Here is a 15,853-nt window from a genome sequence, read left to right on the forward strand (position 1 = left end):
TGGACCCCATATATAAGCTACAAAAATTGAGTTAGATTTGAAAATGAGACCAAAAATCCCAAATAAAATTTCACACTTGAGATAGAGCGAATGCAGATAATAAGAAAATACAAGTTGAAACTAAAATACTAGTAAGGAAAGTTGGGTTCACATAGAGGGGAAGTATTGGGCAAAAAAATGTTGATAGGAACATGTACCTATTTAATAAAAATGGGTACCCATTTACAGTCGGGCTCTTAAATCAAAATTTATACCCATAAGAAATAGGTTCCTGTTTTGAAAATCAAAATGGATACCCATTGTTATTTTTAAAATGGGTACCCATCTTTTAAATTAAAATGGGTACCCATCTTTTAAATTAAAATGGGCACCCGTTTTATTTAACAAGTACCAATTTCTACTTACATAATATTTTTTATCATTTTTAGAATGCCTACTTTTTGGAATGAGTATGCACTTCATAGTATTTGAAATTTGAACCCCATGGCTTTGCTTTTGTTTTAGGCTTGGAAACTCAACCCTTAGCCATGGACTTGCAAGTATAATTCCATGAAAACAAAAACAGAAAACTGACTTTGACAATATGGTTGATGAATTTATCCAAAATATCTTTATGAAATTAAAACCCATTAGATGATGATGTCTAGTTCTCAAATACATATTTTTTTATGATTGAATTTTTTAATTTTAATTAATTAGTGAGAAAATAAGTCCATAAACCCATAAACTTGAAGTGTCAAGTTTTCATTTGTTTTTAATTTAATTTTTTAAGTTTTTTGTGGAAAATTATATGACATCAATATACACATAATTCTTGACACAATGATTTATTTTTTTAAATGATTAATTTATCTCAAACTATGGTGATGATACACAAGGTTTTCAAAAATAGAAATTAGGCCACGAAAATGTTAATTAAAAATTAGAAAAAAATAATAAAAGAAAAAACTCATCAATTCTCTCATACAGGTCCAGGGGCTTCATCTCGCCCGTGTTCCTCGAATTCATGCTCCCTATTTTCATAAACGCGGCATTTGTACTCCTCGAGATATTTTTCTCATGCCACTATGAATCTCTGTTCTTGGGAAGATTTGCAGACCCAATTTCATCTCACTCGACCAGATCGACAAACATTTGAGCTTGTGATTTCTACTCTGCCTCTGAATATGCTACACAAGCTTGGCATTCATTTTGTGAGGCATTGGTAGAAAGACTGGTATTGGTTTCCCAACACCCCTTTTTGTAATTATAAACCCAAAAACCCAAAATAGGTTATCATAGGCTTGTGCCTTATTTGCCTATGGTTCCCACTTTGAATCTTCGTTAGCACTTGCAGTCTTCACATAGCACTTAGAGTTGCGGATTTCTTACTCCTTGGTCTGCTATTGTTGAGCTTAAAGTGGCTCATTTTGCTTGGTGTCTTCTTTTCCAAGGCTTGCCTTTGGGTTCTCGTCTCAGGCATCTAGGCATGCTAGACCCTCATTGTCCCTTTTGTGGGTTGCCTGAGACCTTGATGCATCTCTTTTGGTTTTGCAGAAGAGATCAACAATTGTGGGCTTGGATACATTATTTTTTTAGGCCTTTTCGACCTGAGCCCTTCTCTTGGAATATGGTTTTGATGGGAGATTCCCTGCAGCTCCCCTTCAAATTCACATAGATATGACATGCTTTCAGGATGGAAATCCTCTTCAATATATGGAAAGACAGAAATGTTGTTTTATTTTCTCACAGCTCTCTTGATATTCATGTTTCTTTGTATGCTAGAGCTTGTATATGCAATAATATGATGTTATAGATTCAAGTTCAAGCGAATAAAGTGGCTCATAAGGTGGCCCACTTGCAAGTGCTACTTGATCATTGGGGTAATGCACCTTGTATGGTTGCCAGGATTCCGCCAGACCCTTCAACCTCTTGTGATCGTTCTTTGATTCGTGGTCATTGGCGTGGCCACTGCTCTTTCGCAAGAGATTATCACATGCCTCACTCTTAAGCTCCTCGTTGCCACTCTAATAGAGGGAGAGACTTTCCACATCGCCACTCAACCTCTCCACCTTGGGGTGACTCTGCCTCTAGGTGGCTTGCAAGTGGCAGTGCCTCTTCGGCTCCTAGTGGTTCTCGTTGGCCAGATTTTGGGTGGGCCAGTTCTTCTAAAGGGTTTCCCCAACTTGCTCTGGCTATTTCTCTGACGAGAAAAGATAAAGATGATGAAGAAGAGGTTGATGAGGATGGGTGGTCTCTTCCAAACCCCCCTGACTCCGCTGATGTAAGGGGTAAAAAGGATGGCATGGATCACCCCCTCCTTTTGCTGCTATTGTTCTATTTGCTTAGGCTTTTTATGTTGTTTCTGGATTTCCAGGTTGTGCCTGTGTTTTGAGTATCTTTTTTGGCTATTTTCGAGCTCTTCCCGAGTGACTTTTGGGGAGTGATTTTTTTCCTCCCACCCTTTTTTTTTGTGAATAGTGTACTCTTTTATATATATTAATGGAAATGCCTATTCATAAAAAAAAAACTCATCAATTTCAATAATATACACACCTTTCCTAAAAAGGAATTTAAAAAATACTTTTATTTGGATCAAATTATAGTGGTCATACAAGTGCATGGAATGGTCCTCAAGATGTGACTTTTGCAAAAGTGATTTTTATATATACCTATTAAAAATTGGTTTGTATCATTTGGGTATTAGAATATATTTGTAAGTGCATTAAAAAACTTCCACTCAAAATAGACTTTTTAAGATTTCATTTATAAGTGCTTCAAATTTTTAGTCCAATTGTGACAATTTTTTAAAGTCATGGAAAAAACTTCCACTTTTGACCTTTTTGTGGACCCAACTTCTTCCACTTATCCATACACCCAACTTCCATAACTTTTGGATGTGCTCTATGATCTAGGAACATAGGTTTCTCAATCTTAGATGGATAACTATGATTGAGTGATTAGAGTTAAGCATCTTCATTAACTAAGAATAAATAGGAGTTATGGAGGCTCATTAGTGGATGAGGATAAACGACACTTTTAAACTTTATTTTAGCTAAATAATTGTGTTAGGATAAAAATAGGTGAGAATAATGAGAAGGGTTAAAATGGAATATTTGAATTTGACTTATTTTTTTAAGAAGACAAATTGATAATAAAAATAGATTTATTTAATTGCTTTATCTTATTTAATTTATTAATGATAAAATGAAAAGCGAGAATTAAAAAGAGACGAGGAAATGGGAATTAAAAAAGGTCATTGCAATGTTAGGTGATTCAATAAGAAATAAATGTCTACATGGGGTAATCATTGATATGATAAAATGACACTTATATGGACAATGAATCTTTACCCATAGTAAAAGTAGGCAGATTTACAAGGATAGACAAATTGGGCATGTGATAAATGATAGGAATGTACAAGTTAAAATAAAAAATATGTTTCTAAATTAGTTAGAGGAAATGGTCTACAAGGATTCATGATAAACAATGGCATAGTCCAAGGGTGGGTAGGTGAGTGTTATGTATTATGTATTAGGTAGCGAAAGGATTAAACCATTTGGTTAAAATGATATAAAATATGTCAAGTTTGAAATGAAATTAAAGAAATTACTTAATGATTATATTTCAAACAAATCAATAAATGCAAACCTTAGGAAGAGTAAGATTGTTTAGGGTGGGTGAAAACAAAGTCACACAATGTATCACAAAACCTTCAGAAAAGAACATGATTAATGAAGTACAATTGAAAGTGATTCAACCTCTAAGCTAATATGATAAAATTTTGTAATTGCAAAATGAAATCTAAAACCTTAATTTAAATGGTAAAATAAAATCTAAGGCTAAACCTTAGGTCATGTAAGAATTATAGAAATGAAAGTTGAAACTTTTACTAAAATTATGTTTAATAAATATAACAATCATGACATAACAATAAGTCATACAAACATGTGTTAAGTTTATCCATAAAGAAAGAAAAAAGGAGTGGAAGAGTTGGAATTGAATTTAAATGTTTCAATTTTTGATTCATTCTCACAAGCATTAGGATTGACAATTGACCCATGCCACACAAATAAATCTCATGAAAAAAATAGTAATTTTGAGACATGAAACAAACATATTGGAATGTGAATGTGGATACAATAATGAAGGATAAATAATAAGTATAGAGGAATAAGAGTAAACAAAAACATATTAAAAAGGAGAGATTATTGACCAAACCACATGTAAAACTGTCACTTATCAAAATATAATTACATTTCAAACATTCCACCAAAATAACCATAAACCCACAAAAATAAAATAAATATATAAATTTGTGAATCATTTATTATTATTATTATTATGGAGTTTCAAACTTGCGAGAGTAGAGCAACCCTGCGAGGGCAAGAAGCCTATGAGTATACCAATCCATGATCAATGAAACACAATTGAAAGTGATTCAACCTCTAAGATAATATGATAAAATGTTGTAATTACAAAATTAGATTTGAAACCTTAATTTAAATGATAAAATAAAATCTAAGGCTAAACCTTAGGTCATGTAAGAATTATAGAAATGAAAGCAAAAACTTTCACTAAAATCATGTTCAATGAATATAACAATCATGACATAACAATATGTCAAACAAAACATGTGTTAAGTTTATCCATAACAATAAGTAAAAAGGAGCGCAAAAGTTGGAATCGAATTCAAATGTTTGAATTTTAGGTTCATTCTCAAAAGTATTAGGATTGACAATTGACCCATGCAACACAAATAGATCTCATGAATAAAATAGTAATTTTGAAACATGGAACAACTATATTGAAATATGAACGTGGGTACAATAATGAAGATAAATGATAATTATATAAAACTAAATTTAAACAAAATAAATAAAATATTGACTAAACCACGTTAAAACTATCACTTATCAAAGTATAATTACATTTGAAACATTCCACCAAAATAATCATAAACCCACATTAAAAAAATTATATAAATTTTTGAATCTTAAAAACTAAAGCACATTGTGAGAATGGTATTGATGTATTCCAAACCCGTTGGAACAGAATTCCACTGTTCAATACCTCTTATGTTTCTGCCGCCTCAGGAAACCCGTCGTTTACATGTCCATTAATCCGTGTTTGGGGGGTCAAAATTAGTATTCAAATCGTTACCTTATTTGATCTCATAGAATTTAAGTCTTTCTAGAGGGTTTTGCAATTAATCAATTCAACTGTGCCCCGGATTTGCCCAAAACCATGGGACTGTAATTTTGACTATTCCGCTGTTAACCCCTGTAACTTGAAGCGTTATCCACTAGAAGCTGTCATTATCTGGAATTTAAGAAATCAAAACCAGGGCAAGCCAATCTATTCCTCGTGGGCCCTATCCGGTGCCGATTTTTCTCCTGTAAGGCGCTACTAGATTTTCCTTTGATCACAAAACCCCCTGCCTTTATAAGGGAGGCTCTGCCTCCCCTAAAATTCAATTCATTTTCATACCTATTCATTAGATTTGTGCAGAGAAGATCTAACAACAAAAATGCCAAGCGCTACTGCAGGGAAGGTTATTACATGCAAAGGTAAGTTGGAAGATCCTCTTTCCATTCCATTTTGCCTTTTATTTTTTAATGGATGGAACTGAGTTAAATCCATATTGATATATATTTTTAAACATATTATCGTAGTGATGATAGTAGAAGTTATCGATTGATATTGTGGATCATTTTCAATAATGATTTATTGAAATCACTGAATGTGATCCAAAATATCCTTGAAAAACTAAAAACTTATACCAATTACAATTGATTGTAGTTGAAAAACGAAAAACTTATACCAATTACAATTGATTGTAGTAGATTGTAGTATGCTGAATGTCTATTCTGATTCATAAAGCCCAAAAAATGGAACCTAATCCTGTGTATAAGGATTGAGGATTTGTGCCTTGTTGTCATTGTCAATTTATTTGAATACTAAAGGTTTTTGTCTTTTAAGCAAATCAAATTTTGTTCTGTGAGCAGCTGCCGTGGCATGGGCAGCAGGGGAGCCCCTTAAGATAGAACATGTGCAAGTGGCACCTCCACAGGCAATGGAAGTCAGGATCAAAATCTGCTATACTTCATTGTGTCGCACAGACCTCGTTTTCTGGCAAGCAAAGGTCAGTGTCTCCATTAACAATCATAAAGAGTAGGAATTTCTTAATGCTTTTTTTTAAGACTAGATTGTGTGAGATTTTTTATCAGTATGATCTATTATCAGATATATAATATAGATTACAGAATATGATTTGAATATGATTTGATTACATAATATGATTTGAAACGTTGATTGGTGCTTGTATATTGCAGGGCCAAACTCCACTTTTTCCTCGCATCTTTGGACATGAAGCAGCTGGGTATGATCCCTTTCCTTTTTATTAAATCTATTTATAGAACAAAATAGATTACTACATCTGCCCACAACATGCTCTTTCTGTTAAGCAGAACTGTCCAGCTCAATTGTGATGTGAATTAGATTGCTTACTCTGTTGACAATTGTGAATGCAGAATAGTAGAAAGTGTGGGAGAAGGGGTAACTGATATGAAGGAGGGTGACCATGTACTGCCTGTATTTACAGGGGAATGTGGAGAATGCAGGCACTGCAAATCAGAAGAAAGCAATATGTGTGATCTGCTAAGGATTAACACAGACCGAGGGGTTATGCTTGGTGATGGCAAGTCGAGGTTCTCTATCAGGGGACAACCCATTTATCACTTCTTGGGGACATCCACATTCAGTGAATACACCGTTGCACACGTTGGCTGTGTTGCCAAAATAAATCCTGCAGCTCCTCTCAGCAAAGCCTGTATTCTGAGCTGCGGTGTCTCCACAGGTCAGTTAAACATTATAAATCAATTGATATATTAGGTATTGTGGGTACTGTCACATATATAAACATATGTTGAATCAATGCTTATATCATTATGTAATTATGTAATCTATTATCAGGATGATAGAAAGTTTAAAAAGTGCAAACAAAATAAAATCAGAAACAATTCATTGTAGAAAACTAATACATTATCTGTGTGAAATCAGGGATGGGAGCTACATTGAATGTGGCCAAACCTAAGAAGGGTTCAACCGTGGCAATATTTGGTCTTGGAGGTGTTGGGCTTGGGGTAAGGTTTAATTTATTAGAGTTAAAAATAGATTTCTGGATGGATTATAGATATGTAATATACAGATTACTGCGATAGATTGAAATCTCTAAATTGGAGTGTTCATTTTTGTTTTCTTAAGGCTGCTGAAGGAGCAAGAATTGCAGGAGCTTCTCGGATTATAGGCATCGATTTAGTCCCTGAAAGATTTGAAAAAGGTGCTAACTGCATTGATTTGGAAACAGATTAAACCGCAGGTAAATTGTGATCAATATATTGGTTGTTTATTTGGGAGTGATTTCCAATAAACAACTGGTAAGTTGATCACAATATGCTGCTGGTTACCTCAAAAGCACTGATACATAGTTTAGTTAAAGAAAATCATATAGTTTAGTTAAAGAAAATCATCTTTTATCTATTTAGTCCTCCTCTTTTCTCTAACAAGCTCTTGATCTCAATCTTTGCTTTGCTTTTCCTTTTCAGCAAAACAGTTTGGTGTGACAGAATATATCAACCCAAAAGACCATCAGAAACCTGTTCAGCAGGTTGGTTTATCTCATGCTTCATCCTGTTTTAATGACATACCATATGATCTTCAGTCAATTTTTATAGTATAATGTTATAATCCAATCTCTTATGTTTTTCCACTGTTGTATGGATTTACGGAACTTGTTCTTCTGTTATGTTTAAATGCAAAAGTATCAATGAATTCCTCCCTTTTCTCATTCAGGTAATTGCAGAAAGAACTGATGGAGGAGCAGACTACAGTGTGGAATGCACAGGAAATATTAATGCAATGATCCAGGCTTTTGAATGTGTTCATGATGTAAATATTTCTCTCATATATAACAAAATTGATTTTTTTAATTAAAAATAGAGAAGTAATATGACTGTTTCAATTCCTCTGTTTTCATTTTTTTTTTTTATCGGTAAAGGCAGAGCCAGATTTGTATTAATAAGTTTAAATACATACGTTTGTCACAAAATTCTCAAGACATTCAAAAATCCCTGTTCTTTGAGAGCACAGAAATTTCACCAAAACCAAAACATGACTGATGATGCTAACTGACTTGAATTCATCTATTTTTTCTACTGAAGGGGTGGGGCGTGGCAGTATTAGTAGGAGTGCCTCATTCAGAGGCAGCTTTCACAACCAGTCCTCTCAACTTCCTGAATGAGAGAACATTAAAAGGGACATTCTTTGGGAACTACAAGCCCAAGTCAGATCTGCCAGGCCTTGTGGAAAAGTATCTGAGTAAGGTAAAAAATGTTTACTCCCTAAGGATTTTATAAAACCTTCTGTTAACAGGCCTATAAACACCTTTATATATATAATCTGTTCACCTGTTTCTAATGCTTACACCTATATTTTGGGCAGGAGCTTGAGTTGGAGAAGTTCATTACTCATGAAGTCCCCTTTGCTGAGATCAACAAGGCGTTTGATTTAATGGTGCAAGGGGAGGGCCTGAGATGTGTCGTGAAACTGGAAGATTAGATGGTGAAGGAGATTTTAGTAGTGTGGAAGATTTTGGCTGGCTCATGGATGTCAATAGTTGAAAGATAATGGAGGTTTTTACAATGGACTGTAATTTAAATAAAAGCAGCTAGGTTAATTTGGGTTTCTTGTAAAGGATTAAATAAAGCCTGGCATGATTATGTGCAGATATATTAGGATATTTTTGGTGTGTTTAAAATTACTTCTGTCAAAAGTCAATAAAGAAAGTATTCAAAAGTTTAGTTTCTATTTGTTATTTCAATGAAATGGTGAAGTCGATTGTATTTAAGTCAATGTCATAAGTTCGTATTCATGTGTTGCAATTGTACAATTTTTATTTACTTTGAATTTGTATTATTTTTCATTCTTGGTGTATTAAAAATTAGTGTCTTCCTCTTAAACCAATTCTTGAGATGTTAATTCTTCAATATATAAATGTGTCACCTATCTAAATTGATTGTTCTTCTAAATGAAAGTTTTTCTTTCTTAATCAAAATGCTCTTTATCTATTTTGACAATATTATCAAAGATAAAATGGTTGATGGTGGCAACAATATATTAAGCTTTGAGGTAGTGTCACTCTTTACTAAAATCTTTATGAATAACTTCATTGAGTTAGATGCAATACCAATAGGAAAATTGCTTCCCTTGTCAAGCTGTGTCTTTATTCTACATTATTCACCTTATAAGGCATATTTTATTAGTAATGTGAAGAAGTCACCATGGGATCTCTACTTTCTCCTAGCATAGCTAACCTTTACATGGAACATTTTGAAGAGTTATTTATTAACTCATCCCTCCTTAAACTAAAATGGTGGAAATGCTATGTGGATGACGTGAACATATTTTAGCCCCAATGACCTTGACCAATTAAAAAACTTTTACTATCACTTTGAACAATATTGTTGATCACATTTAGTTCACCAAAGAACTCAATATCAACTACTAAATCCCCTACCTTGACATCCTTCTCATCAAGAAAGGGGATGGTTCTCTTGACCACCAATTCTCTATAAATTCTACCCATGCAAACATCTACCTACATGCTTCCTTGTGTCATCACCTCGCCTAAAGGGTAGGTGTCTTTAGGACCTTGCCCATTAGAGCCCTACACATTTATGATGGCAAGTGTATTAACTAAGAGATTTCTTGAGTTTCCAAAGTCTTCAAATTAAATGGGTGCTAGAAAACACATATCATGGGAGATTTTAGGCAAGCCAAAGCTTGCATTATTTCTAAACCAACTAATCAGGACTTTGTTGGAGTCTTTTGTGCAATTGTCCCCTACAGTGAAAGAATCTCTCAGAAGATTGCCAAAATTCTATATATAAAAAGACTCTTTTGTGCAATTGTCCCCTACAATTAGAAGCTTTGTCCTAACCACTAAAGACTCTAAAGACATTCTTCACAACTCAAGGGTCTATAAGATTGGTTGCTCGTGGGACCCACTACATTGGTGAAATATGTTACTCTATCAACACTAGAGTCAAGGAACATTATGTTGACATTAGGCATGGACAAATAATAAAAAATCCCTTATAGAGTATTTCTTTAGTGCCAACATTTTCCTTGAGGAGGCACATGCCTTAGTCAAAGAAGATGGTTTCTTCAACAAAAAACTCAAAGAAGCCATTTTTATTAGAAATCGCCCTGATAAGTAGGAGGTATTTTCCACTACTCATGAAACATGGGTCAATGAGTTTGACTCAAAAACTACATAGTTGAACCCTGATAGCAATATCATAGTTTGACTTGCTGTGAGAAATCACCCTATCAACCTAAACCATGATGATGGGTGAAGTCTAAGACCAACATGAAATTCTCTTTAGAATTCCCTCCAAACCAACTCCCCCTCCCTTTTATGTGTTTCCACCTCACCTCCTTGACTCGGCTCATCTCTCTAGGCCTTCCCTTTTAAATTTCTTGTTCATTGTCCCTATCTCCTTCTTTATCTATCGTTTCTTAGGTCTTGTGTCTCCCTCTTCCTTTGTATTGTGTTAGTATTGCCTAGGTTCCCCTTCTTTCTTTTTTTTTGTGTCATTTTAATGTTTTTTCTTTCAATGATTTTTGTCTTTACCCTTGCCCTAGTTGTCCCATTCCTTTTAAATGCATATTAGCATTTGCTTAAATTCCTCTTCTTTCCTTTGTTTGGTCATTTTAATATTGTTTTAATCCTTTTAGTATTTATCCTTGTCTCTTTGCATCATTTTACATTTCTCTCCATGAATTTTTATTTCTTCTCTATCAAATTATACTTATTTCCTTGCTTATAGATTTATTATAATTATTTCTTCCTTTTTGCTCCTTTAATTATAATCTTCTCCACTTATAGTTTCTACACCTTACCATTGATCTACCTTTTGTTACATTCTTTATCTTTTTTGTTTTTTTATCATTATAAAATTTATCCAATGTTTCCTCTTTATACTAATTGTATTTTAATTGACTTTATTGTAATTTTTATTTTTATAATTCTTAAATCGCCTCACTATTATTTTTACTTATTATTTATTTATTTTCTATTGTTATTCTAATATTGTATCATATTTTTAGGCTTTATCTTTTTACTTTTTTATCTTAATTATCTCTTAGTCCTCCCCTTTAATAGATTTTTGTGTCATGTTGTTATCTCTCTTCTAAGGAATTGATTCTACCATTGTGAATTGTTTGAACATCCTCACCCTAATGATAGAATGCAAAGTGTGATCCAATTCAGAAAAAGCTACATATTTTTCTCCAAAATCATTTCCAAATCTATATTTCTTCAAATAAAAATAAAGTAAACAATGTATAAAATAAAATATTTCTTAAATTGTTCTAAAGTAAAATAAAATTCCTCTTAATTAAATGAAAGTAACATATATGAATTCATACATTTTTTATATTAATAATAAGAAGAGTAAATAAATTGAGATGCTTTATAGATGAATTTTGATAACAACAAAAAACCATATAGTTAATATATCCTTTCATTGCTAATACAACATGATTCCAATGCATATAGCCAAACATTTGTATAATATATAAAATCATTTGAATAAGAAACTAACAAAATAGGATTTGTACCCAAACAAACTACCTAGATTTATCATTACAATAGTAGAAAAAAACTCCCTAGCAAATACCTCAAAACTAAAAATAGTTGATATAATATTTGTTATTAAATGTTGATAATATTAAATCTTGTTTGATTCCTTATGTTTATAATGATTCTACATTAGACAATTATATACTTTATAATAGATATGAGGATGCCTTTTTTAATAAATTTGGGTAACCGACTCAAAAAATGTAATAAATGGTATTTAATATTAGATTCAAATAAATGCAAAGCTCATTTGAATTTAAAAAGGTATATTATTTCACTAAAAAAAAAAAACATTTTAGAAGACCTTACAATTATCAAAAGAGTTGCATTTTCTTGTGAGTGTTCATTCTTCTCTTTTACCTTAGTTACATTGAAGAGGAGGAAAAGATTGATATCTAATGTCAATAACTAAATTTATAGGTTGCACCAACTCAACCCATGTTTCCTCCAACACTAAAAATGTTTGTTTCCATTGTTGAAACACAATTTTCCCTTTTGACATCAAATGGCATTGCTTGTTTAGAAGCTACACCTCCCTCTTATTTGCAAAAACACACTACCAAACTAAATTATTATTTACCTCCTTAGAATCTAAATCCAATTTTTCTTTGGTAAATTAAATAAAATGGTGTGGTTATTCCTTTTTGCACCACATAGCTTGAGAAGTGAGTTGTTTCTTCTTATCTCAAGGAATAATAGTTCTTCACTTAGGTAAATGATAATCAATAAACAAGACATTGTTGCAAGGTGTGTGCCCTTGGTCTTTATGCAGCACAAGTGGTAGGTTTGTGACATGGCTTAATTGCCTCCCATGGATTCTATGTGTCTAATGGTTGTAGCGGGCATTGACAAGTCGACCTTTTGGTGCAATGACAACTATACCCAACAAATGGTATCAGAGTTGGCTCACGGATTCAAACCCCGCTTGCGTTGAGGGGGGGATTGTTGCAACATGTGCGCCCATGGTCTTTGTGCAACACAAGCGATGGGTTTGCGACATGGCTTAACCGCCTCCCATGGATTCTATATGTTTGGTGGTTGTAGCAGGCATTGACAGGTCGACCTTTTGGTGCAACGACAACCGTACCCAATAGACATAACAATAGAAACATTGATAGAGGATATACAAATAAGTCAATCTCAATTTTGGGCCAAATTAAAAGCATTCCTCACATAGATTGAATCTACTTAGGTTGAGCTTATATATGTATGGTAACCTTTTTTCCTTCTATCTACATATTTTTGTTTTATAAACCAAAATAGTCTAACTTTATACCATGCATACAATTTGTAGTGTTCTAAATTATGCCTAGTGCATTTATGATACTTTGCATTACGCTCGGTGCATTTATGACAAGCCTCATGATCAAGATCTCATTATTTTGACATCATGAGGAGAAAAGACAAAGTGCCTCCAATCGCCCCAAGGCCTCATTTGGGACCATTTTGGTGAGGATGGTAGCACGTCGTGCAGACATCTGTGCACTGCACTAACGTCCTGTCAAATCCCTGAATTTAAATCATATGTCCCGCATCAGACATTTTTGGAGGTGCGCCCCTTCGCTTGAACTCATCTATAATGGCTCCACGTGCCTGTTCATTGCATTAAAATCTCATTTCCTTGTTCATTTGGTTCTCTAGGACTCTCTACGCTCTCTGGATACTCTTGGAAAGAAGGCTCTCAAAAGATCATTCTCTCTTATTCTCTTGGTTCTCAATCTCTTAGTTATCATTGTGAATAATGGGTAAACATCTCACAAAAGAAACACCATCTCGAGATTCCTCACGCTCTTATCTCAAGAGAAGGGTTTGGCTGGAACGCTTTGTCTTCTCTCTTATCTCTTATCTTGCAACATTGTATATTTGCATTGTTGTATTTATGAATGTATCTATTGTCTAGGTGCATTTAGTTTATCATTTTTCATTTTATCTCATATCTATTGCAATAGGGGTTTTCCTCCATTAAGTGGGGCTTGTTTCTATTGCATTTATCATTTATCTTGTATCTCATGTAGTAGGGGTTTTCCTCCATTAAGTGGGGTTAGTTTCTATTACATCTATCTTTTATCTAGTCTATCAATCTGGATGTCTATGGTGGTGGAAACACCAAAGCGAGGATTTGACTAAGGCAAAGCCCTATGCAGCCCCAACATTTTCCCCCCATCTCTAAGTGTGAAGGTGGTGAATAGGTTCTGCACAGTTAAGGGTGAATTTTGGTGCATTGTGGACAAGATTTTGAGTCTCTATTCGTGCAAACGATAGTGCGTTGCACAAATGTCCTCGCAGCACACTGGCGTCCAGGTTTCCAGAACCCGAGACTGAACAAGTTCTTTGGTATAATTTATACTTGCTTTCGTACTTTCTTAACAATCAAAATTTCATTAATCTGTTGTTTATACCTTTATATTATGCAACTTTGGTAGTATAGTTTAGTGTTCATTTATTGTAATGCTTGCATCCCCTGGCTCACCTTTAGCGCTAGTTTAAGTGAGGTAACAATGGATAGTTTGTTCTCTAAGATTTGTCATCTTAAAGGTAATGAATTCCCTCCTCTTCACAATCATCAAAAGGAAGCATTTATAGACAAAAATTATGTCTAATCTATAAAATTAGCTTTCCACAGAATATAATTTAATATATATTTTATGATTATTATATATTTTTTAATTTTATAAGTAAGGTATGTCCATTACAAAAAGAATAAAGGTCCATTTATTTGAGACATTAAGAAAACTTACAAACGAGGATATATATTTATTTTTTTAATTACACTACAATCTATATAAATCTACATTTCAATAATGAAAATTCAATTTCAATAAATAGGAAAAGATAAGTTCAATACTATAAAATATAAGTCTAAATTTTTATTAATACTAATAAAAGTTAATAAATGGAAAAATATTTCAATAAAAATTGCCCAAATGAATTAGATATTGGAGTCAATAACATAATTCAAAAAACCCATCAATGATTTTATTATTTTGTAGTAGAAGTCATGAATTATAATAAAAATGTCATTCATTATATAATAATAGAAAATTAATTAAAAAATTTATTGAAAACCAACCAAAACTTATAGAAAATTTCAATTTCAAAGGCTTAAAAATCGAATTATCACTAGTTTACATAATCTTTCATAACACTTTGTTCAATATAATTAACAAAATGTATTGAATGCCAAAAAATATTGATTTTATGATTAAATAATGCTAAAAAGTGAGACAAGATATTGCATATGTACCATTCCAAGATCTACATGAATTTATTAATCACTTCTTCAATAATCCCTTTATCTAGATCCGTTTTAATATAAATTTGATCATAAGTAGTGTAGGAATGCACAAAAGTCTCTTGAACAAAATCCCAAAAGATGCCAAAGGAATTCTTAGTAGCCTCAAGGTAGGATTTACAACATCATGTTGCTAAATAAGGAAGGTGCACACATACTAGTACCATAGAGGAGGTGTAAAGGTTTTAATAGAAGTGTATGACTAACTTCAAAATTAAAATAAAATACTTCGTAATGATTTTCTATAATATGAGACTCCACAAACAATGAAGCAATGCCTGTCAAATAAGAATCCTAATCAAGAAGATAAATAGATACCTATTGCAATGACTCACTGGTAGCACTCAATGAATCACCAACAAAATATGAACTATCTTTCTTAACATGAATAAGAGTCTCAACCAATGAACGTACAACAACTGTCGACTTGCAAGTGGAGAAGGAGCAACTTGATTTTTTGAAGTGGTATCATATGATGGACCAAATGCATTCTCAAGAAAGAGTTGAATAACATCATGTGAGACATTAGAACACTGGTCATTCATTCCCATGTTGATTACCCCCATAATATTTACATTTATAACCCTTATACATTATTCAATCCTTGAGATAATCTCCAAAGTGGTATAAAATTAGATACTCTCGATACAAATAGAAACTTGATTTGCTTGTTTTCCAAGAAAGGAACCCAAAAGAAACTATCGGAGATATGATTGAAATATTAGATACCTAGTGAAGATTTGGATAAAAGAGCCTAAGAGATCTATGTAGAGGACTAAACCATCTTTGGATGCCACAAGAATCATGAAAAACAAAGTTTAGATGCGAAAATTATGGCCCTCCAAGTACTAACAACTAGATCTAACTTCAAATTC

The 15,853-nt window shown here is 33.0% G+C and overlaps 1 protein-coding gene across 1 annotated transcript; it reads left to right on the forward strand.

The window, feature by feature from the left end:
• Positions 1-5,165: 5,165 nt before the first annotated feature.
• Positions 5,166-8,845, forward strand: LOC131073701 (alcohol dehydrogenase 1). Its single transcript, XM_058010202.2, has 10 exons — positions 5,166-5,549; positions 5,988-6,124; positions 6,315-6,361; positions 6,513-6,838; positions 7,042-7,124; positions 7,246-7,321; positions 7,587-7,648; positions 7,834-7,929; positions 8,202-8,363; positions 8,482-8,845. The coding sequence occupies exons 1-10, from the start codon at positions 5,510-5,512 to the stop codon at positions 8,596-8,598; spliced, it is 1,146 nt and encodes a 381-aa protein (XP_057866185.2). The 5' UTR covers positions 5,166-5,509; the 3' UTR covers positions 8,599-8,845.
• The last annotated feature ends 7,008 nt before the right edge of the window (positions 8,846-15,853 follow it).

The sequence above is a fragment of the Cryptomeria japonica genome, chromosome 2 (assembly GCF_030272615.1).
Source record: "Cryptomeria japonica chromosome 2, Sugi_1.0, whole genome shotgun sequence".
NCBI lineage: Eukaryota > Viridiplantae > Streptophyta > Pinopsida > Cupressales > Cupressaceae > Cryptomeria > Cryptomeria japonica.